Source organism: Lolium rigidum, chromosome 7 (genome assembly GCF_022539505.1).
Source record: "Lolium rigidum isolate FL_2022 chromosome 7, APGP_CSIRO_Lrig_0.1, whole genome shotgun sequence".
NCBI lineage: Eukaryota > Viridiplantae > Streptophyta > Magnoliopsida > Poales > Poaceae > Lolium > Lolium rigidum.
Window position 1 is genome coordinate 140,437,745 of NC_061514.1, and position 24,916 is coordinate 140,462,660.

Genomic DNA, 24,916 nt, shown 5'->3' on the forward strand with positions numbered 1-24,916 from the left:
TTGACTCCTAAGTGGAGGAGAAGAAGCTTAAACGAGGGGAAATCGACCTACATAACGAGCGAAATCGAACCCAAAAAACAACAGTAAAAACGCATGGACGAGGAACTCACCGACGGGGATGCTCTCCTTCGACGATGTACTCCACGGACCGGTCGGATTTGCGGCCCCCGCACCGCCGCGCCGCCGCCCGGCCCGCCGAACGAACCACCAAGCGCCGCGCCGCAGCGCCGCCGAGCGAAACCTCCAAGCGCCGCGCCGCACCGGAACGCCTCGATCTGCTTCTCCGCACCGACCGAGCTGCTACACGACTCGACAATCGGATGCTACTACACGATTTGGTAGGGGAACTCGCCGCCGACGAGCCAGATACGGCGGTGGAGATCGGGAGCGGAAGGATTGGGGCGGAGACGGTGAAGAGAAGAGACGCGACGGGGAAGAATGAGGAGAAACGGCTCTCTCGACGGGGAAAAAAAAAGCCACGATTTGGACGTTAGCGGGGGGAGAATCTGGGACGCACGATTTCAATCGGACGGAGCGGACGGGGGAGCACCGTGTAAGACTACAGAGTGCCATAGCATGTAATAGAAATTGGGTATTGTTTAATGGTCGGCAGCTCATTAACTACTACACATGTTCTATTAGCTTTAATATTTTGGATCAAAATCAGATTGTTCGGACAAGACCATTGGATAATTCTAAATAATTTTGAGATACGGATATCTAGAGACAATTTAGCATCCATATCCTATATTGTATCCGCTATCAAGTTTGGAATCGTTTATCCTTGTCCCGATCTCTCACCTCCCTCCTTTTAACCAAGGTTTTTTTTGACAAATATAACCTTGGGGCAAAATTAATGCCTCATCTGATCCCTCGACAAACTATTTCGAAATCTGAACCTCAACTTGGACGCTAATGAGGATGCAGCCGAATTTGTGCCAAGATGATGCATTAGTTTTGTCAAAGGTCAGATTTGCAAGAGGAAAAAAAATACCCCGCCGCCGGAGCCTCCGTCCCCGCCTCCCCGCGGACATCGTCCCTCCGGCAACCACGGTACTCCAGTCTCCAGGCATGCGCCGCCCCAGCTCAGCTCTATTTGGGAATCCCCTCGTGCACGGATGCAAGATAGTGTCTGTGGGAGATGCCGCTCCTCCTCTGAGCCGCTGCCCACCTCCCGATTAATGCCGCCGCTGCCTCGGTCGATGAGGCAGAGGCCGGGCAGGCGCTGTGGTGCGAGCCGAGGCCGACGGTGCGGGCCTGGCCATGGACGACGCCTGCGGCTCCGGCGCTCCGCTGAATACTAGTCCATCCAGGCTGCCGGCGTCTGCTCCCAGCCGGACACCGTGCTTGCCCACGCCTCCTACGACATTCAACAGCTACTGGCAGATGACCCAAGTATGTGACTACCCACATTTGCTCCTCATTATCGAATCTTGATTTATCATCTTGGGCACAAAGAGACTGCAGATTGATCGATGAGCGACTTTGTCGATTCAATCGTATTATTTTTTATTAAGGCCACAATGCACTGCAGTTTTCGTGAGTACTACAGGATGCTGCTCGTTTTCCCTTTAACTTTCATCTTGTTCTGCACAATTTGTTTTCGTTAACAAGTTAGCAGTCTGATTAAGCATAACTGCTTTAGCACATAGCAGAATCATATAAGCACCTGCAGATCACAAGTGAAGATGACAACTAGGATTGTAGGAGGAAATAAATACAAGAAATCTTTGTGAAAAATCAGACAGAACAAGCAAGAACAAGATACAGCAGAGCTTGTCAACTGATCACGGAACAATCAAGACTTGTAAGGGAAATATATTACACCGTTTATAGAGAACATGCAACTGCCACATCTTTCAGTCTTCCCCATTAATATATCAAAATTCACTATGAACAAGTACATCGCCGAGAATGGGCACAGCTGTTACACAAGAAAAACTGGACCTATACATGGGACAACTCTTCCTTCATCTCGAGGCTTCACATCTCCACCGTTTTTTTACAAGTAACTAATTTTAGTTCCTTCTGCACCGCCGCATAGTTAGACAGGGCATTTATACTGCACCAGATCATATTTATTTACCTATCAAGGAAAGCTTGTGATCCTTTAGGAACCCTTAGTGTTCTGATTTAACGGTCAAAGATGGATCGCTAGTTTGGAATTTGAGAGGCTCGTAGATGACGGCATTCACTGCACCAACCATTTCTTTTTGGGAGCTATATCCATCAGTCTGAGAGTAGAACAAGTGATTTATCTTGCACATCTTCCAAAACAGCTCCTTGCATGGCCTAGGAACAACACTGTCTTCCTTTAGAACCAACCTCAGCAAGTCTTTCCGACATGAAGCTATATACTCCTCAATTGTCTTTTTAGCTGATTCTGAGGACATGAAACCACCACTGTGAAGAACAAGTAGTGAGACACTATTCACTTTTCCCTGGCTGCCCTCCCTCTGCAGGATTTGGTAAAAAAATGTCATAATCTCCAAAAAATGCATACGAGTTTAAACAAGAACGGTCAGTATTATTGTTTTCTTACTCTTTGATAATTCAACACAAAAGGCCTAGGGGTATTGTATGGATGTATATTTCCCATCCTGTATGTGTGACTGGATACCATAGACCATAATGCATATATTTGAGTATTATTTGGACGTATATTTACCCTCCCTGCTTGTATATGTATCCCCTTAATTTAATAAAATATATATCATCAAAGACTGCTACAGTTTTTTTGGCAAACAATAATGCATATGTTTCGCTACAGTTCCATATGTAGCTGAAATTATACTACGACCCAAATGAGGTATTTGTTCAGCGACTATAAAAACGAAGTTGATGCACCATTTTTAATCTAAAGTCCAACAAAATAAGTTATGTTGGTCATCTTTTTCTTCACTTAACGTGAAATTTATTTCTATGGCCTCAACCATTGAAAAATTTAAACCATTTTCTCAGAACTTATAGTCCACTAGACTTAAATATGCTACATGCTAGAAAGATAATTTACGTGTAATGATATGTGAAATAACTTGCTATAACATCGAACAGAATCATATTTCTTAATAGCTATAACAAATGTTTATGTGTTTGAACGCAGTTTACAAGGATACAATCATTTTGTCATAAAGCGATCCATATACGTACCTCATATCCTTGAATGTCATTCAGGAGACGACAACAGATGTTCATTAGCCTGATTAACTCATTGTACTCTTGATCTTTGACAACCGACTCCGAAAGCTCTTGCCCGACAAAGTACAATGATGCGGGTATAATAGGCCCCAGTCCATATGAGAGATTTGCATTTGTCATGTACTCATTAATTGTCGGCACATACTGACTTGTCACCCATTCTGCCTCAGCTGACATGGACCTCAATGTTTCTATCCACTACAGATGCAATTTAACTCATTATAAAAATCATGAATTTCAACATGCAATACATAACATGATACAGTTCATAATGATGGGATCATATATGGAACTCACCAATTCTATCATGTGCTTCCTAACATCACGGTTTTGTAGCGCAGAAGCGCTTTCCCCGAGCTGATTCACTGTAGTATAGATAGCAAAAAATAATATTTGTACACTCTCAGAGTAAAATTGAAGTTCTTGGTGCTCATCCCACCTAAGACAACAAAGCAAGCCATACAACTTGTTAACAAGTGCACAAGAAACAAGCACCTAACAAAAAGCAGCCAAAGAGATCAAGATAAGGAACTATACTTTTCGACTAATGATATCAGATTTTCTATTTCTTCTTTTGATCCCGCGACATCGAAGAAGTCATCAACAATAGTTATGAGAACGGAAGTTTTGGCAAATGAAATGCGAGCTTCAGATAGTTCCGGCGCGAACATGGTGCCAGAAGCAGAGAGGTAGCAATATGCCTGCTTCTGCCTTGCAAATTGTAGCTGGTCTATCCTGTTCTCTTTCACCCAACTGTTGAAAAAAAATGCAAACCTATAAGAAAGGAAGTTGATGACATAAGTTGATAACATAACACACAATTTACCTTTCAACATGCGCGAGTTCAGCCTGGTAAGCAAACTGAGAGAAGGTGAAATCTTCAACAGCCAAAGCAAGATGGTCTTTGTTAGCAAGGCATGGCCTGATGCAGTAAAAACTTGTTATTAGACAAAAAAATCAATTGAGACTATTATAAATGTTGTGGGTTTGACATTTTTAGAAGAATGTTTTTACCGGATAATTGAAAATAAATAGACTCTAAAAAAGTACATGCTCAATCATAGGTTCGAATTATATCACCCCAATTATTACTTCTTTCTTCTTTGTGGGAACAGCAAAGAGATGACTCAGGAGTATTTGGATACAATAACATTAGTTGGAGTTATTTTTTGGAAATTATGAACATCGATCGTAGGAGTTTGTGGCCTGAGTTATTAATTTAATTAGATGCAAACTACTTTTGGGGATGAGAATCTTACAAGTACGATGTCTTGAACATCTGATAACCCTGAGCATCAAAATGTTCAATACTCCTCCTGTGGTCTAGACGTTCCATTGTGGCATAAAATGGAAACTTGAGAGCATACTCCACCTGAAATAACAGACGCATATAATTAAGTGTAACCCAAACCCTTAATCAAATCTAGGATCAATAATTTTTGAATTATATTTTTTGCATGCAAGCACCTCTGTGAAGACCGGAACTATATCCACATCATTAGAACTCATCTTTTCCTTTAAGAAGTTGCTTGACCAATAGCCTATGTTATCAAGGATCGTTTCATTTTTTGAAACACTAACTGTTGAAGCCTTCTGTAGTTCTAGTAAAGATTTTGTATCATTCAGATACCCTTGAAGTGAACTACGGAAAGCAGAGGCTTCAGCAAGATGGGATAGTTCATCTGCGTAAAATTGGAACTTGTGAGTTAAATCAACACTGAAGATAAAAGTTGTAACACAAGTATTCTACCCTAAGGAAATACCTGAGGAAACATCATATCCATTCATCCTTAAAATACGAAATGCCATTGCACATGTTGCTACATCCAACATGATTTCCTCATCTCTCTGTAACCAGAAACTACAAAATGGATATAGTAAATTAACAGGTCTATAAATATACATACATTAACTTTTCTCTCGGTCATTACCTATATGTCATGTCGAGGATACTCTTTATTTCGGTTGAAAAATGATGAGATATTCCAGTCTTTCCAAGTGAATCCACCATCGAAAGCTGGCAGTATATATTTATTGGGAACACTGTTGGTACTGCAAATGTTGATTTAGGACGATATTTAGAAACAGTATACAGCTTGCAAATTCATCATGGTGTAAGGTACACAACCCCACCTGAACTACCAAATTTACTAACTAGCAAATTTAGATATTGGAGGGCTTTATCGTCATGATTGTATATTAATGCAGCTGCAGTAGCGGAAGGAGAGTTGAACAATGATCCATTCTTCCTCTGAAATTTCATGACTTCATTCCAATCCAACATGTCTCCTAACCCTTCAGCAATATAAGCCATGTATTCTTCTCTACCATAAGATGTATCCTCAGTAAATCTGTATGAGACACACATAATAATTTTCAATTTGTTACTCACATGAGACTGAAATTATGATTGCTACATATGAGACTGAAGTTATGATTGCTACATATGAGACTGAAGTTATGATTTCTACTTTTGACATATAAAGATAAATATCATTGTTCCCCATTTCCCATTTCAAAATTATGGTTTGTCTGAGAATCTGAATAAAATATAAAAAGTACAAACAATCTTTTTCATAAAAGAAAGTGAGATAAAAAAATCAGCTAGTGAGTTTCAATTCATATCCACACATATGCATACTAACAACCAGTTAAACAAAAAATGCATATATACATAATTTTCGTATAAAGGTCACTCAGCAAACCTTTTCAATTCCATCTGCCGGATGTGAAGAATGTCATCAACATAAGTTTGTTTCACGGGAAATTCCAAACCCATGGAAATGGCTAGGCTAATCATACCAGTAAAAGTAACATTGAAGCCTACAGGAGCATCAATCTGCTCATCCATAACAATCGAGAAATTTCTGCCAATAAAATGTAGTCCTGCCACCCAAGGAAAAAAAAAAGGAGTCATGTAAATGTACATCATTTTATCTCAGTTACAACTCTAAGTAGAGACCTTAAAACAACAAAAGTAAATTAATGATGTTTCATACCTCTGCTGATGTGCTCGGGACCAACATTCCATTTCTTAAGTGCAAGAATGCATGCCAATGTGGATAAGAGACTACACTTGTCGTTTGACGAGTTATATTCGCTGATACCCCAAGATCCATTATCCTGTTGGTTTTGCAATATCCATTCAACACACTGAGGGAAGCATGGAGCCTGAGGGATATCTTGCGAGGGCACCATTGCCACCCATGCTGTGTCGTATGGGGATGGTAACCATTGAGGCTCTTGGAGCTCTTTCTTTATTCTAGCCACCCTTTCCTAGATTATATGCAACATTTCATCATTGTATTTAGTTGCGCCAATAATTCCATGAGACTAGCTCAAAACATCTAGCCGAAACAAGAGTCGTAAGTGTTGGTCATACCTTCTTTTGCATGCTCACATTTTCTCCTACCAAAATCTTCTCAGTATATGCTGTTTGATGAAGAATATTTTAATGTTAGCATCAATTAGATAACGTTGCTCTCATACATACATGTAATACTAGTAAATAACCCGCGATTACAAAAACAAATACAACATATTCTAGGTGTGTGCTATTTAAGCCCCTGGCGCATGGTGGAAGCTATTGTTACAACTCTTCTTTCTGGCCTGTACCACATCGATCCTTTGTCCACCGCGCCACATACCTCCTTCCCACACTACATGTTCACTAACTCCCTCCATTCTGGTAGGTGGGGTGGCATCATACTCACCTCACTGAATCCACCATTGTCAAGGAGCACCCACGTCATTGGTTCTCGAGCAGCTCACAGCCGCCATGGCATCGTAATGGGAGAAAACCAGAGGAGAGATAACTACCTTTTTTCGCGCTTACGGTTTTTTAGAAGATTATTGCACATTAATTAAATAAGCATATGTTTACAACACACACATTAGTACAATTTGGAAGAGAGGTGTTGGCACAAGAACAAAAGGAACATAACAGAAAGAAAAACGACATTTGAGTCCATAGGATCTAGGTGAATCCCATTGCCGCCTGCTACTGACCACCATCGCTGCAGAAGAAGACACGGACCACCCCCTATCCTAGATACAGGAGTGCAGGCGCATCATTGCAGATCGACTACTTTGGGAACCAAAGATGTAGCTCAATTTCCCCGTCTCAACGACGATGCAGCCCTGTGCTCCTTGGCCCATCGGCTAAGAGTACCCGATATGTGCATAGACCTTAGATCCAATAGCTACACTTCCCGATATCATCAGGGACTAAGCACCGAATCCATGCGATAGACTTGTCATGTTAAGACCAGCACACTGCCCATTTCTATATAATACATGAACCTCACAACACTCATCGCTCCCCCAATCTGCCCCCCTGAAGCAGTATTGACACCTCACTTCCCACTCCATGGCGCTCTTTGTAATCCATCACTGATAAACTCCCTACTTTCTACGCCCAACTATAAACCCTAGATAGCCGCACTTCGACCAGCCTCCTCATGAAGATGGTGTTCAAGGTGAAGGCATCAAGGATGTCCATGGTGTCTCAGTGTCGTGTCTTCCCCCCAACATAAGCAACCCAGAATCCTTTGTTAGCATTCATGTCCCGCAAGTATGTTCTTGCTGCTTTCTCCAAGTTAATGATTTTTCTCTACTCTAATAGCCTACATCTCCCTTCTCAGATCCACTGAGAGGATGACGGCATGCAGGTCTAGCTATGATGCAGGGAGGATGAAATGCAGAACAATGAGTTGCTCGAAGAAATCTGGGAGACAAAGGAAGAATTTCCTAAACAACAAAGATGATCTTCCTTGACCGCAAAAACTCTCTTTGTAGTTAGTTTGGTAGATCTAGGGTCTACTGCATGACTACGGTGTAAATTTTTTTTCAAAGTTTAGATGCAAAATGAGACGTATGAAACAGATGCCATTAAGAAATGGTGTCATGTAAGAAATGAACCACATGAAAAATAGATATAAATGAAATGGTATTTTTTTGTTTTGAACAGTATGAAACAAACATATGTGTCTTCATTAACATGTCTGCCGCGAAAGGATACCTGCCACACGACCTAAATTTGTATATCCCCGTGCAAGCCATAAGTGTTGCATAACAACATGGGTACCTAAGTGTCGAGCTAGCGAAAGTTCCCCAAAAAATACTTTCCATGATGTTTTTTTCCCTAGCGGCCTATAAGCGCAGCACAAACTGTTTCCTACCCATCTATAAGTTAGCGAATGTAAGTGCATTGTCAGCCCTACGTGCTGTAATACTAATATATCAGTATGAGTAGAAGCTATTGCTTTTGGTTTGCAAACTAAAATGGAGTTGGTTGTGCCAAAAAAATACCAATTTTACATTGGACATAATGTGATAGATCTTAGGGCTTATTTTACGCACAACAAAATAGGAAGAAACTATGAAATCTTCATAATGTATTCTAAAACCGTGAAAGCTGATCATTCGGGGTGGACGTTGGGGTGTGCCCAAAGAAATTGACATTCTACATTGGATGCATTTAAAAAAAAAATATGGTTTACTACACAAGAAAATCAGGAAAGTACTATGAAAGGTTCATCCTTTTTTTTTGTACCGCGAAAGCTTCATCTTTTGGGGTGGACGGTTGGAGCCGAGGTTTCTGAGTTTTAGTTGACTGCTGCACATCTTCATAGTGTGTGCTATTTGAGGTGTAAAGTATTATTGTGTACAAATTGGAGGGTGATATATGACGCGCAACATTAAGCTAGCTTCATTATGAAAGACATCGGGCGATACTTCCGGCAATAGTACTGGACGCCAGCTCTGATCATCTAGAAACTGATTACTGACAAACACAGAAACCTCTAGCAAAAAATGTTCTAATGTAGCAAGCCAGAGGTCATTTACCTAAACAGGATGAGATCATCGTCCTAGTCCTCCTCGCGCTTATCGGGTAGAGGTGAGGAGCGCCATGACGGCGGCGACCGAACAGTTCTGCACGGCGTGCCTCGTAGGAAGCGTGCTCTGCAGCACGGGCGGAGGCGAGGCAGAGGTGTCCCGTTCGTCGCCGATGAAACTTCGACACTGACGGCGCCGACGCCGCAGCAGGGAGAGTGTGGCCGCTAGCCGCCTGCCGGCGATGTGCCGGAAGGACGGAAGAGGCGCCCCCTGCTACTCTCGGGATCGAGTTGGACAACATTGCAAGTGAGGCCGGGAGAGGATGAGGATCGATCACCGGAACTGAGAGCGGTGGAAAGTCAAGGTTCAGCGTCTGCATGTTTATATATCAGCACACTTGCCGTGATGTAGGAACACCTTACTAGGATTTTTTAGACCAATATGTCGAGATTGCAGACCGGGCCAGCTAGCCGCCGGGTTAGATGTAGCTTGTGATCGGGTCAATGCTTGTGACCATGTGCGTCTTCGAAATAAAGAATCGAGGATGCAGTCAGTGTATGGCTACCAAGATCGTGGTGGGGCCAATCCGTCAATACATGCTTGTGACCATTCGGGTGCATGTTTTCAAAAGCAGCAGCTACTTGATCTACACGACTTTCAACATGCAGGCATTTTCCTTGGAATTCTGAAGATTAGAAAGCTAAAAAAAAATGGGCAAAAAAAGGTTGGACATCACGGAGAAAAACGGAAGACCTTCAGCAACAAGTAACGCTTGTGCTCCGGTGTCCCCCCCCCCTCGTTCGAGAAATGGTGGTGTGAAACACATTGACGGTCCGGATTGCGCGATACCGGTTGGTTTGGATACGGTGGTCCCTGTATAAAGTTTGTACTTTGTATTATACGCATTGTACGGGATGGCGTGGCAAAGTAGAGGTGATGACGTGTGATCTTGCGTGTCCGTTCGGTAGCCTCCGTGTCCCTTGCGTGTCCCCTCCCAGTATAGAAAGGTCCCCCGCCGCATCGCCTTCTCCGTCCCCTTCCATTTCCCCCCAACCGCCCCCAAATTTGGCAAAGAGCAGAGGTGAGGAGAGAGACAGAAAACCCTAGCCCCATTCGACCACATCCATTGCCGGCGATGGAGAGGAAGGGTAGCAAGGCGGCGATGGAGAAGGAGGGGAGCAAGGCGGGGTCGGCGTCGTCGGCCGCGTTTGCGGTGCCGCATGCGGAGAATGCGGAAGCCGAGGCGGTCGGCGACGGCCTCGAGGCCGAGCTGCCGGTGAAGGAGCCGGAGGTGGAGGATCCGAAGGAGGGCGGCGCGCGAGGGTTTGGTCGCGGCGGCAGATCCGTGGAAGTCGGAGGCGAGGCGGCGGTTGTCGCGGAAGGAGTGGCGGGAGCGGCGACGCCGGTGCCGGCGGATGATGTGGACCCGAAGGCGGAGGCCGAGGAAGGCGTCGCCGTCCGTGGGCCGGCGGATGCTCGGGAAGGGGAAGGAAGAGGTGGTTGTGCGGGAGGCGGAGGTAAGCGCATGTTCATCCTCTTTACGCCCCCTCTTTAATTTCATTTGCATGTGTGCTTAGTGTTCCTGAAATTTGTAGAATCTTGGTTTGCACCGCATCCGTGGGTCGAATATATGTAAATGTCTGGTCCGGGAGGCAATATAATTTGATATATGTTGATCTTGGCTTTGCATTCGTTGATACAATCCTATTGAAATGACATGCATGAACCGAAGCTAGTTTTGTTAGGATTATATGTAACCTACCAGCATTTAATAATGCAAAGCGCATGAATGATATAGACAATGGTTAAATACTAGTATTTATACACACACATGCATCTAGTTGGTTCAATCATTGATGATGATTAAACACCAGGAATTAGATGATATAAATCATTATATTTTAGTTAATCCTCATCGATTTGATAATACTATAGTATTGGAGTGGTGTAGTTAGTGCAGAGAACAGAACAAAAGAGAGTGTGACATTGATGATGATGAGGATGTATCATAGTAAGAATGTAGGGCATGAAAATTAAAGGCATGAGTTGTGGCCAAGAGGATCCTAGTTATGATGTGTATGTAGCTGGCTTAAGTTATTTTAGGAGGATGTTTCATTGTTGTTCTGATTCATCATTTAGGTCATGCAAGTGTTGTCAAGATAACTCCGCTAGTTGCAATGGTTGCATTGTCGATGCTTGTAATTTCATAGTTAATAGCTTGCTGTTTTGTTTAGCTCATGATGATTCAATGATGTTGCAATCGTTCGTTTTGTTTAATTTCATAGTTAATAGCTTGCCGTTTATCATGGGATTACCGTGCTATGATTGAAAGGATCTTGTAATGTTTAGTAGAATGAAATCATGATGAGAGAAGGTGCTACCATAATGTAAATATCAATATAATTAAAGACTAATTAAGATGATCTGTTTGGTATGCATAGTATTTGGATGACATTTTCCTATTGTGGATTAATGTGGGGACTTATGTTATTTGTATGAAGGGTGGTGAAGGGTCCAGGAAGCGGAAGCGCAAGGAGGATGAGGCTGTGCCTGCTGCTCCAGTGCTCGCTCCAGTGCTCGCTCCTATGCTCGCTCCCGTGCCTCGCTCCAATGCCTCGCTCCGGTTCGCTGCTCCGTGCCTCGCTCCCGTGCTCGCTCCGTGCCTGCTCTCGTGCCTCGCTCCGAAGTGCCTCGCTCCGAGTGGCTGCTCCGAGTGCCTCGGTCCAGCCTTTCCCTGGTCAATATGAGCAGCTTGGAGGATTCAGATGGCTCCCTGGAGGTGAGCTATACAATTTGTTCTGTAGCAATGCATGTATTTCAGTATGTTTGCTATGTATCTGTAATCTTAACTTGTTCAATTTGTTGTTGTGCAGTATGACTCCCAGGATTCATGCGAGTCCGTGGACAGCAGGAACATTTCATCCTTCTGGACCAAGCTGCTGAAGAAGCTGGATGATGGGGACCTCCCTTTCAAGAAGAGGGGGAGGTACTTCTGTCCATGGCACAAGGTGAAGCCCAGGGATGGCATGCTTGGTAGCCTCAGGCAGCACTGCGAGGAGCTAGCCCATACTGGCAGCTCCAAGCAGATAAGGGCGAGCATCAAGGGCTTCGCATGGTGCTTGCTAATGAGGATGCATGATGCCTAGTTCCTGTGGATGGTGGTTGATATGTACATTTGCTTTTGGTTTATGATGTTGGAACTACTGGTGTGAGTTGTGTTGAACAATGTTTGGTTTGCATTTGAACTGAGTAGTCAGACCATCTATTATAGTGATGGTCTTAATTACTGAATCTGTGTGGATCTATGTTGTGTGTTGAATTATTATGTAGCTGATGATGCTTAGCTCTGTGTTTCATTTGGAATGATGGTGGTTTCATGTTTCATTAATTTGTCAATGAAAGCACAGCTCAAGTTTAGCAGAAGTTTGAAACATAAAGAAAAAAATTGTAATCCATCATTGCAAACAAAAATGTGCATGTATTTCATTAACATGATGAGGGCCTTTGCTGAATCCTACTGTAATAGTAGTGACAAATTTGCATATAGATGGTTAGGTAACATGGCTATGATTTTAATTATATGCTAGCACATTAGGACTAATGCAAATTTAAATATAAAGCAAGTTAAATATTAAAACAAAACATCGAAATATTAGAGCACATCAGCAACAAATCATGCAAATATTAGACCAGATCAGCAATAGTCCTTGCCTGTAAATATACTGGAGCAAAGGGAAGTGTTTCGACGGAGGGGTTTTCGGACGAGAAGAGGGGGAATGTCCAAAAAATGACAAAACCACCATGGATTGGGCCAAGATTTGGCACACTTGTGAACCTTGTGATGTGAAACCTTGGTTGCTCAGTGTTTTCCCATTTTGGACTTGGCACCATGGTGGCCCCATGGTATAGATGTGTCGAGACGAGGGGTTTTCTGGAGGAAAAGAGGGGGTAATTCATGAAAATTGACCAAACCACCATGGATTGGGCCAAGATTTGGCACACTTGTGAACCTTGTGATGTGAAACCTTGGTTGCTCAGTGTTTTCCCATTTTGGAGGTGGCACCATGGTGGCCCCATGGTGTAGATGTGTCGAGACAGGGGTTTTCGGAGGAAAAGAGGGGGTAATTCATGAAAATTGAGCAAACCACCATGGAATGGGCCAAGATTTGGCACACTTGACCACCTTGTGATGTGAAACCTTGTTTGGTATGGGTCTAGATTTTTTGGACTTGGCACCATGGTGGCCCCATGGTGTAGATGTGTCGAGAGAGGTGTTTTCGGACGAAAAGAGGGGGAATGGCCAAAAACTGAGCAAACCACCATGGAATGGGCCAAGATTTGGCACACTTGACCACCTTGTGATGTGAAACCTTGTTTGGTATGGGTCTAGATTTTTGGACTTGGCACCATGGTGGCCCCATGGTGTAGATGTGTCGAGAGAGGTGTTTTCGGACGAAAAGAGGGGGGAATGGCCAAAAACTGAGCAAACCACCATGGAATGGGCCAAGATTTGGCACACTTGACCACCTTGTGATGTGAAACCATGTTTGGTATGGGTCTAGATTTTTTGGACTTGGCACCATGGTGGCCCCATGGTGTAGATGTGTCGAGAGAGGGGTTTTCGGACGAAAAGAGGGGGGAATGGCCAAAAACTGAGCAAACCACCATGGAATGGGCCAAGATTTGGCACACTTGACCACCTTGTGATGTGAAACCATGTTTGGTATGGGTCTAGATTTTTTGGACTTGGCACCATGGTGGCCCCATGGTGTAGATGTGTCGAGAGAGGTGTTTTCGGACGAAAAGAGGGGGGAATGGCCAAAAACTGAGCAAACCACCATGGAATGGGCCAAGATTTGGCACACTTGACCACCTTGTGATGTGAAACCTTGTTTGGTATGGGTCTAGATTTTTTGGACTTGGCACCATGGTGGCCCCATGGTGTAGATGTGTCGAGAGAGGTGTTTTCGGACGAAAAGAGGGGGGAATGGCCAAAAACTGAGCAAACCACCATGGAATGGGCCAAGATTTGGCACACTTGACCACCTTGTGATGTGAAACCATGTTTGGTATGGGTCTAGATTTTTGGACTTGGCACCATGGTGGCCCCATGGTGTAGATGTGTCGAGAGAGGGGTTTTCGGACGAAAAGAGGGGGGAATGGCCAAAAACTGAGCAAACCACCATGGAATGGGCCAAGATTTGGCACACTTGACCACCTTGTGATGTGAAACCATGTTTGCTATGGGTCTAGATTTTTGGACTTGGCACCATGGTGGCCCCATGGTGTAGATGTGTCGAGAGAGGGGTTTTCGGACGAAAAGAGGGGGGAATGGCCAAAAACTGAGCAAACCACCATGGAATGGGCCAAGATTTGGCACACTTGACCACCTTGTGATGTGAAACCATGTTTGGTATGGGTCTAGATTTTTTGGACTTGGCACCATGGTGGCCCCATGGTGTAGATGTGTCGAGAGAGGGGTTTTCGGACGAAAAGAGGGGGGAATGGCCAAAAACTGAGCAAACCACCATGGAATGGGCCAAGATTTGGGACACTTTACCACCTTGTGATGTGAAACCTTGTTTGGTATGGGTCTAGATTTTTTGGACTTGGCACCATGGTGGCCCCATGGTGTAGATGTGTCGAGAGAGGGGTTTTCGGACGAAAAGAGGGGGGAATGGCCAAAAACTGAGCAAACCACCATGGAATGGGCCAAGATTTGGCACACTTGACCACCTTGTGATGTGAAACCATGTTTGCTATGGGTCTAGATTTTTTGGACTTGGCACCATGGTGGCCCCATGGTGTAGATGTGTCGAGAGAGGGGTTTTCGGACGAAAAGAGGGGGGAATGGCCAAAAACTGAGCAAACCACCATGGAATGGGCCAAGAATTGGCACACTTGACCACCTTGTGATGTGAAACCATGTTTGGTATGGGTCTAGATTTTTTGGACTTGGCACCATGGTGGCCCCATGGTGTAGATGTGTCGAGAGAGGGGTTTTCGGACGAAAAGAGGGGGGAATGGCCAAAAACTGAGCAAACCACCATGGAATGGGCCAAGATTTGGCACACTTGACCACCTTGTGATGTGAAACCATGTTTGCTATGGGTCTAGATTTTTGGACTTGGCACCATGGTGGCCCCATGGTGTAGATGTGTCGAGAGAGGGGTTTTCGGACGAAAAGAGGGGGAATGGCCAAAAACTGAGCAAACCACCATGGAATGGGCCAAGATTTGGCACACTTGACCACCTTGTGATGTGAAACCATGTTTGCTATGGGTCTAGATTTTTGGACTTGGCACCATGGTGGCCCCATGGTGTAGATGTGTCGAGAGAGGGGTTTTCGGACGAAAAGAGGGGGAATGGCCAAAAACCGAGCAAACCACCATGGAATGGGCCAAGATTTGGCACACTTGACCACCTTGTGATGTGAAACCTTGTTTGGTATGGGTCTAGATTTTTGGACTTGGCACCATGGTGGCCCCATGGTGTAGATGTGTCGAGAGAGGGGTTTTCGGACGAAAAGAGGGGGAATGGCCAAAAGCCGAGCAAACCACCATGGAATGGGCCAAGATTTGGGACACTTGACCACCTTGTGATGTGAAACCTTGTTTGGTATGGGTCTAGATTTTTGGACTTGGCACCATGGTGGCCCCATGGTGTAGATGTGTCGAGAGAGGGGTTTTCGGACGAAAAGAGGGGGGAATGGCCAAAAACTGAGCAAACCACCATGGAATGGGCCAAGATTTGGGACACTTGACCACCTTGTGATGTGAAACCTTGTTTGGTATGGGTCTAGATTTTTTGGACTTGGCACCATGGTGGCCCCATGGTGTAGATGTGTCGAGAGAGGGGTTTTCGGACGAAAAGAGGGGGGAATGGCCAAAAACTGAGCAAACCACCATGGATTGGGGCAATATTTGCCACACTTGATCACCTTGTGATGTGAAACCTTGGTTGGTCAGTGTTTTCCCATTTTGGAGTTGGCTCCATGGTGGGCCCATGGTGTAGATGTGACGAGAAGAGGGGGTAACTTTCTTCATATTTGATACATCTTAGTTTACAGACATAGATGTAATGTGCATGAAATAAAATTTGGAAATTATTATTTGTAAAAACCAGAATGCAATTTGAAACTTTGCATTGAAAATAATAATTACAAATATGGGACTTAAATTGCATTATTATGAGTTGGGACAACTTAATGGGCTTTCGGCCCATTTAATGAGTCATGAATGCGTTGACTGGTACATGACGTGCGAGTAGTGCGGGGTGATTGGGTAGAAATAGTGCCGGTCGTGGACTTCTTGACCTAGTTCTCAACCTCCATCTTCCCACGTCCGCCGCCCCCCACCTGAACCACCGTCCGCCGCCCCCGAGCTGAACCACCGTCCGGCACCCCGCACATCACCGACCCTGGGACGCACATCTCTGTGGCGGCCGCCGTCGTCTGTGCATCGACATCAAGATCTCTCCCGCGGCCACCGTGGGTGTCTGCTGCGGCCACCGTGGACGCACATCTCTGTGGCGGCCACCGTCGTCTGTGCATCCTCGTATCTAGGGCAGCCACCGTCTCTGCCTCGACAAACGCAGGTATGCCGCGGCCACCATCATCTGTGACGCGACCATACTCTCTCTCACGGTCGCATCCTCCTCCCTCAACCCTAATTCCATCACCACATGCGGTATAGATAGTCCTCATCACATGCAACACAAATGAACGATCCCGATAGTCATGTATCTCCACGAAATCATGCATGTTTGTCTATGTAACTGAGGTGTTAATTTATTTGTATTGCTAGCTTGCACTTCATATATGTTAGCAGACGGAATACCTCACATTGTTATCACATGAAGTTCATATATGTTAGCAGACGGAATACATCATTGTTATCACATGAAGTTCATACATGTTAGCAGACGAAGTACAGATGTGTTTTCACAGGAAGTTCATATATGATATGACATGAAGTTCAAATCTGTTATCACGTGAAGTTCGAATCTGCTGTCACATGATGTTGTAATATGTTATTTCGTACCTCGTATTAATTTCATGTGATGCAGTTGTTCAATTTTATTTCGTACCTCGTATTAATTTCATGTGATCATGTTGTTCAATTGGAAACCAGGATGCAAGACCCGGATGGGGAGATTTTCTGTGACATAATTAGGTGGCAGAAAGTCGTTGCAGCAATGACCGACGAGCAACGAGACAAATTACGCACTTGTGCTGTTGGCCGATGCATGATGCAAATTCCATCCAGAAAGATACGGCCACTATTGGTCAAATACATGATGCAGGTTTATGACGAGCAAAAGGGTAGGTTCATCATTGAACCTAGGGTGGGTGAAATATCGGCAACAAATGAGGATGTGGAATGCTTGCTAGGATTACAGGATGAAGGCTTGTTCTCTGCTGATATTTTGGAAGAGGAAGGAGAAGAATGGAAAACAAACATACCTACTAGATTTCTTAGTAAAAAAACTGGCAATTTAGTCATGAAAGATATGATTAATGAAATCATTACATCAAAAGCCACAAATGACGACTTCCTTCGAAGAGCTGTCTTAATTCTTATAGGGCTTGTTCTAGCTCCTACTTCGACGGCTACGGTTTACAAGCCGTTCTATGCATTTGTGGAAACAATGTACAAGTTACACAACTTGAATTGGAACCAATTCACACTTGCATATGTCATCGACCGGATCAGCCCTTGCCGGAGAGGAATATATGTTAGGCAGTGGCCGAAAGGCAATGTTGCAATTTTAGAGGTACATGTCGTTTAAAGTTTTTTTTTGTATTTGTTGCAACATATACTAACTATCGTTTATATTTTTTTTACATGTAGTACTTGTATTGGGAGAAAGTGCAACCTCTTGATGAGATAGCACTATATGCTCGCATCTCTTCACGCCCACTTATGATCAACTGGACAGAAGCTGCTGTAGCCTTGAGAGATAGCTATGATCAAGAAAATGGCCGGGGCAAAGGTATCCTTAAGGTAAGCATACATGTACCGGCCATTTCATTTATTATAGTTGTTTTGCATATAACTATGTACTGTCACATATCGTAGTGACATATTAAATTTCTTAATTTTAGATTGAAGATAACATCACAGAGGAATATAGGAAGAAACCAGATGGAAACAAAAACATGGGTGCAGAAATTAAAAAACCGGGTACTGGAAGGAGCAATGGAAAGGGCAATGGAAGGAGCACTGGGAAGGCTACTACCTCGAGAAAACCCGGCCCGTCGTGGGAAATAAAGATGGAAACCACCATGATGAGGATGATGCAGGATTTTAAGAGGGATATGATGGAAGAACTACCGGAGAGATGCGCGAAGGTGATTAGGCCGAAATAATTATGAACAACAAAATTATTATTGACATCCTAAAATTTGTTTCCTTCTTGCAGGATGTTGTCAAATTATTAAACAAATCAGGTGTTAGGTACAAGCCATCCGCGGAAACACTTTCGGATCGATCTGTTATGACGAAGGCTGCGGATCTTACCTCAACGGAGTACCGGAACGGAAAGAATTTGTTTACGACAAAAAAAGTGACACCCGGAGTGTGTCATTACCTAAAGAAGATGTTGACAAGGTTAGTTTCACAACAAATAATGCAGATTAACATGCTTCCACTATTGTGAATAATGCAGATTAACATGCTCTCACCTGCCTCACGTGCTTGTATGTTTCCTTTCCGTAGGTGTCGAAAGAGGACAATAAAGAAGAGGATTACATAACACCCGCAAAGACCAAGTGTGAGTTCTTAGGGGATGGCACACCGGACAATCCATGGCAACTTGTCTGAAGATTTTAAGGAGGTCTCTTCATCGGAGGTGCCATCAAATATTTTTGAACCTGCCCTCAAAAATATGAACAAAGAAGACGAACACAAAGAGGCTGCCTCAGAAGGATCAAAAAGCGTCAACAGTGCAACCGGCAAGAATGAAGATGTACATGGAAAGAGGAAGCGAAAGCTCCCTCTTAAACTGCAGATATCCTTATATCATTGAGAATCGAACGAAACGACAACCTCGAAAAAAGCCAACTCCCGCAATAGGTACGCCACGGAAGATATGTACTTAAATTTTTGATTACTAATGTGATACTAAACACAATGCATTTTTTGTGTACAGCTACTCCGTCAAGCAATGAAGTTGAAATTCCGCAAGACTCTACTGCCTTAACAGCGGAACACATTGCAGCAGCAGAGATTTTTGTTCAACTATGTTGCAAGAGTGAGGTAAATGGGAAAAAATTATCTACAAAAATGATATTGGCGTCACGTTGACATCACAACGGCTTAAAGTGGTTCTAGACCATAAATGGTGTACAGATGATGTAAGTATATTGCTGACGATTCAACTGTGCACATACTTTTAATGTATGAATTATGCACATGTATGTTTGTGTGTTAACTAGACCAAACCTTTGTTTTTCAGGTTATCGATGCTTACATTGGAGATTTGTCTCGTCGTGTTGGGGATGATCGGTACTTATGTGCAGCGTGGAGGTCATCATTCCTGCTAGAAGCACATCGCAAGGGCCACAAAACTAAAAAAAATAATAAGAACAATGATCACCTAGCTGTAAGAACTGGAACCATTCAACGAGTTATCGACGAATATTTTAGGCGGGAGAAGGTAAAGTATTCCATCAATATGACAAAATTTAGTAGTAATACTAATTTACATTGCATGTACTAACAATTTTGCTCGTGACACGGGCATATTTTCCGATTAACATATCGAACAATCACTGGAGTACCGTGATCATGCACACACCCAAGCAAGAATTCCAAGTTCTTGACTCATTATTTCCATTAAGTGTGACCATAGACACTGTCAGGGCTCTGGTACTGTTTCTTCTACTACATAGTGTCTTCAAATTGCATGCGTACACAAACATCTAATTATCTATATTTGTATAGAGACAACAAATTTCTGCTGACATCCAAGAGTACAACAAATCTACATCTGGATTTTTCCCTGATGTGATATCTTGGAACATAAAATCATACGATATGCCGCAGCAAAAAGATGGGTCAGTACATGCAAACTACAACTAAATACTTATTACGCTACTATTGCATGTACTAACTCAATGAACCGAATTAATTGTGCAGCAATTCATGTGGCTTATTTGTTCTTCAATGCATGGAACATTGGGATGGAGATAAATGGAATAAAGAAATATCACAGTATCGATATTCTACATGCTGACCAAACACCTTTGTTCCGTGGTACATAAAATGAATAAACGATGCCTATTGTTTGCGGGAGATGATAAACGGATCAAGGAACCTCATTAACGCACAGATAGTTCTAGCAACTTCAAATCTGTTAGAGACGGTGAAATCGAAGGTTGTCCGGATCTCCAAGAGATTTACTAAGTAGATAAAGCTGCAATGATCATAGGTTGGGTTTTAGTCCCGTAGAAGGTTTCCCAACTTGTGTCAATCTCGGCTTCTGTGAATCTATATGTATGACATTTAAATACGGTTGGCAAGTACTGTGATTGTGTGATTTTAAGTATTCATCTATATATTAAGCTACTACTGTGATTGATCTACTAGTGTGATTGATCTATATATTAAGCTACTAGTGTTACACAAGTAAATTTGTTACGAAAATTTCAACAGCACTTACATGACAATGCATCAACCATAGTAGCATGGACAGACCATCTGTAATTCAGCCTGGCCTTGCGCCCAAGTACAAAAAGCCACCTCAATTGTGGCTACGGTTTCAAAAAACCACCATCTTTCATATTTTTGACACACTACCTATTGTAATGTACATACTGCTACATATTCAATCCATTATAACACATTGGCAAACAATGTAGCTACTAAACCATGCATTTCATAAGGAGTAACCAACACAACAGTTATTTCATAGAACAACACTTAGTACTTGGTCCACACAGTAGATCTCTCCACACAGTGATACAACATATACATAGTACTTGGTTCGAGTTACACAAATATCGGAGATAGAACATCTACTACATTTATTACATCAACATACCGGCATGCTTCACTCCCAACTTGCACAAATCTCTTGTATGGCCTTCATCTTCTTCGGGTTTCTATCTCTAATATTGAAGAGATCTGCAACGTAATACTCCAGCTTCTTCTTCTCCTCCTTTAGAGTGGCAATCTGCAGCTCTGCCTTCTCCTTCATAACCTTCTCAAGTTCAGCAGCAGATTTTGGAACCATTGCTTCTTGATCACTACTCAGGTTACCAAGTTGTTTATGCAGTTCAAGGTTTTTCTTTTCCAACTCCCTCTTCTCAAGCACTAGCTGGTAATTGGCGGTAGCATACTCTACATTACCAGAGATTCTGGTTTCCTTTTCCTCCTCAAATGAATGCCACAACCTGGAGCAATGCATGTTTGAGAGATTGTGGCCACTCGTGATCCACCCAAAATACTTGTCTCACAAATATTTTCCTGAAAATTATTTTTATTCCAAAATTTAGTACAAGTGTTCATGAAACAATGTGGCTCAAAAATATGGTGCTAAATATGACACAAGGTTTTCTATTGCTACATCCATGCACAACACAAGAACTGTCACAACATGATCTAAATGCACAAGGATTTGTAAATGCACAAGATTGAAGAGATGTTCCTACCTTGCATCCACAGCCCAAGAACCTCCGGCCCGTGTTCGTCCCCTCGAATGCCACATACTTGTGGCACGGCAAGTGATGGTGGCAGCGCTCCGGACCAACATGAACACCGGCGTAATCCGGGTCATACATGGTCTCCGGGACCTAAATCACAAGATAAAATGCAACCATTCGAATACAACAGAGTAAATCAACTAATTCCCAAATTTTACCAAACCCTAACCCTAGCTCAACACGTACCCGAGACGTTGGGCTCAGATCGGCTCCATGTGCGAACTCAGAGAGCAGACTGTCTTGGCTGCTGCTCTCACCGTCGTTCCACGACGGCATGGCGGCGGCGGCGTTCCTGCGGCGGCGGACGTGCGACGGCGGCGGACGGGAGAAGGGGAGAAAAGAACAGAATGACCCAACGAACGGGCCGGCCGGGTCGTTTTGACCTATCTCCGTTGCCACGTCAGCTTGACTACGGACCCCACCTGTCAGTTTGATGCTTAAACCGCTAAACCGAGCTCATTTCGCGAATTGGTGGGTATCTGTCACGCTGTTAGATCAAACTGTAGGTTTTCTGTCAAAAATATGAAAGGCGGTGCTGTTTTTAAACACTAGCCGCAATTGCCGTGGGTTTTTGTAATTATCTCCTTTAAAACCCATGTCACCATTCCAACTCCACCTTCATATAACAGATCTTTAAATAACATAACTTTAAAACCATGGTCTGCCAACATTTTGTATGCATCAAAATTGTGAAATATCATCAGCATCAAATAATGTAGTAATAGCACCATCAAAATATCAGTATCATCAAAATTATTCAAATACAACACATAATGAGCAATGACTACAGCTTCATATAGCCAATGACTACATAAAACATATCGGCATGCCAACTGAATCTTCATAATGTCGTGCCAAGTTCGTCCATCAAAATAAGTCATTCATCATCCTGACCTCCTAACATATGCGCAACATGCCCGCAATTAACAATACGAGATGATAAAGTAAATAACTAAAGTATAAAATGATGCATAAATATTTGATCGCCACGAAAAATTTATACTCACCTAGGATTGAGGTCACACTTCAAGCTACGTTTGGTGTGTCCAGCCTTTTGCATCTGGTACATCGAATCCCCCTACCCCGCTCGTCATACGATAATGGCCTTCCATTCATTGTCACGGGTCCTTGTCCATCATCTCTACGCTTTCGTTTCTTAGGCGCACCTCGAGGAGCAACTTGAGCAGGGTCACCCAATTCATTTACATTAGTATTCAGCGAGTTTGTGGGACGGTTGGGTACATTATCATACTCCATCTTGTTTGAAATAATGTCAGCATAAAATGCCTTGGTCCGCTCGAACAACAGTGGATCTTTGTATGCAACTTGCAATGCTTCAGCTTGTAACACATTCAACTCCGTAAATCTTTGTCGCTCCTCCGCTACGGGAAAACCCCAATCATGTAGATCGCTCGTGCGCCTCGCTGGCAAGCCACCCCTAGCTTGTTTAGAGAATCGCCGAAGAACTAAACAACCCGGTATTTCATCCAAATCCAGCACATCAAGTACATGCAGAATATGCTTGCAAGGAAGTCCCCTCCGGATCATCCTTCGACAGCTGCACTCTACTAATTTATCCGAGTTGGCCGGTTTATAGTCAACATAAAACTTTGCATGCTTTCTCTTTTTCCAAGCAACAACAAACTGCATCTCACCTTCTGTTCCCTTATACTGATCTATAACCTCAATGCCTTCTATTTTATATATCTCTTGCTGCAATATATAAAAGTTTGCCGGAGTGAATACCTTTGCAGCAGCTCTCTCAATTCTCCTCAAATTGGTTACTGGTACAGGTGATGTCTGTGAACTGATGCGGTCATCTTTTGCCTCCGTCTCTCTAATGCGCACTATAGCATTCTCGTAGTGCAAAATCAAATCCACTAGTGTCATACCGTAGTCTAGGTGTAGGTGAAGACATGAGTTAAGACTTTCACTTCGCTGATTGCTTTTCATACCAAGCCAGAACCCCTCAGATAGGTACGCCGCTGCCCATAATCTCCTCTTCTTGTACATTCTTTTCAGCCACGTCTGTGTTTTCTCCGTCTGCCATTTCTGGATAAAAGCGTGCCATCTTTCCTCGAATATATCCGGTGTGGTCGTGTAATACAACAGCCCGAAACTCACTCAACGACTTGAAACTTAGGTGCCGAGCCATGTTCTTTTCAATGTGCCATGAACAAATACGGTGCGACTGCTCCGGAAACACACTTCGAATAGCTCTAATCATCGCACTATCGGCATCGGTGATTATTGACTTGGGTTTCTGCTGCAACATAGCTTTCAAAAAAGTCTTCAGTAACCATACATACGTGCTTTCCTTCTCATCTGATAAGATGGCACACGCAAAAACTGTCGTCCTCCGGTGATTGTTAATTCCAACAAACGGAACAAATGGCATACCATATCGGTTCATCTTATATGTACTATCGAACACAAGTACGTCTCCAAAATCATTGTAATCCTGCCGGGACTGAGCATCACACCAGAACAAGCTTTTCAAACGACCTTTACTATCAACGTCGTACTCAAAAAAAAATCAGCAAACTTCTTCCTCCGGTTCTCCATCATGGCAATGGCTGAGCTAGCATCACCACCTGCAAGTAACTTTCTCTTCTCCCTGCAGCACATGTTGTACAAGTCCTTCCTCGTAAACCCAACAGTGGTGTACCGACCATACTTGCTGAGGAAGGTATCCATGATCACATGCTTCCTAACCCCAGCTGCTGCCAATGCTAATATCTCCGCTTTACGGAAATCTTTTATCCTCCTATGTGACCATAAAAATGGGCTCTCGCTCGGTTCCGCACACTTATGATCTGTGCTTGTAAACAAATTTTGCAACTCGCCAAACCCCCGAACCTCTATCAAGCTTCACATCCAACTCCGCTTTACAATTGCAACGTGACAAAGGTCTCAACCTACGAGTGCGGTTGTCCATAGTCGAAACTTGCTGTTACGTTTTCCTTCCCGAGAACACACAAACCGCCTTCTGCGAACTATTTTGTTAGCACCCTTAGTCTCTTTGAACTTGAACTTTCTTACACTGAATCCCTCTTGTCGAGCATATCCATTATAAAAAGTATATGCAGCTGCCTCAGACACAAAGGTCTTCTCCATTACTTCCCAGTAAAACTTTCTCTTTTCTTCTGTATCACTCTCATCTTCATCCTCTCG

General features: G+C 43.5%; 1 protein-coding gene across 1 annotated transcript; it reads right to left on the reverse strand.

The window, feature by feature from the left end:
* Positions 1–1,819: 1,819 nt before the first annotated feature.
* Positions 1,820–9,111, reverse strand: LOC124677323 (ent-kaur-16-ene synthase, chloroplastic-like). Its single transcript, XM_047213322.1, has 14 exons — positions 9,046–9,111; positions 6,581–6,630; positions 6,198–6,474; positions 5,904–6,084; positions 5,332–5,549; positions 5,130–5,250; positions 4,962–5,059; positions 4,666–4,880; positions 4,458–4,570; positions 4,025–4,120; positions 3,736–3,951; positions 3,496–3,637; positions 3,151–3,396; positions 1,820–2,456 (listed from the first exon to the last, which is right to left on the reverse strand). Exons 1-14 carry the CDS (start codon positions 9,062–9,064, stop codon positions 2,121–2,123), a joined length of 2,328 nt encoding a protein of 775 aa, XP_047069278.1. The 5' UTR covers positions 9,065–9,111; the 3' UTR covers positions 1,820–2,120.
* Between the last annotated feature and the right edge of the window lie 15,805 nt (positions 9,112–24,916).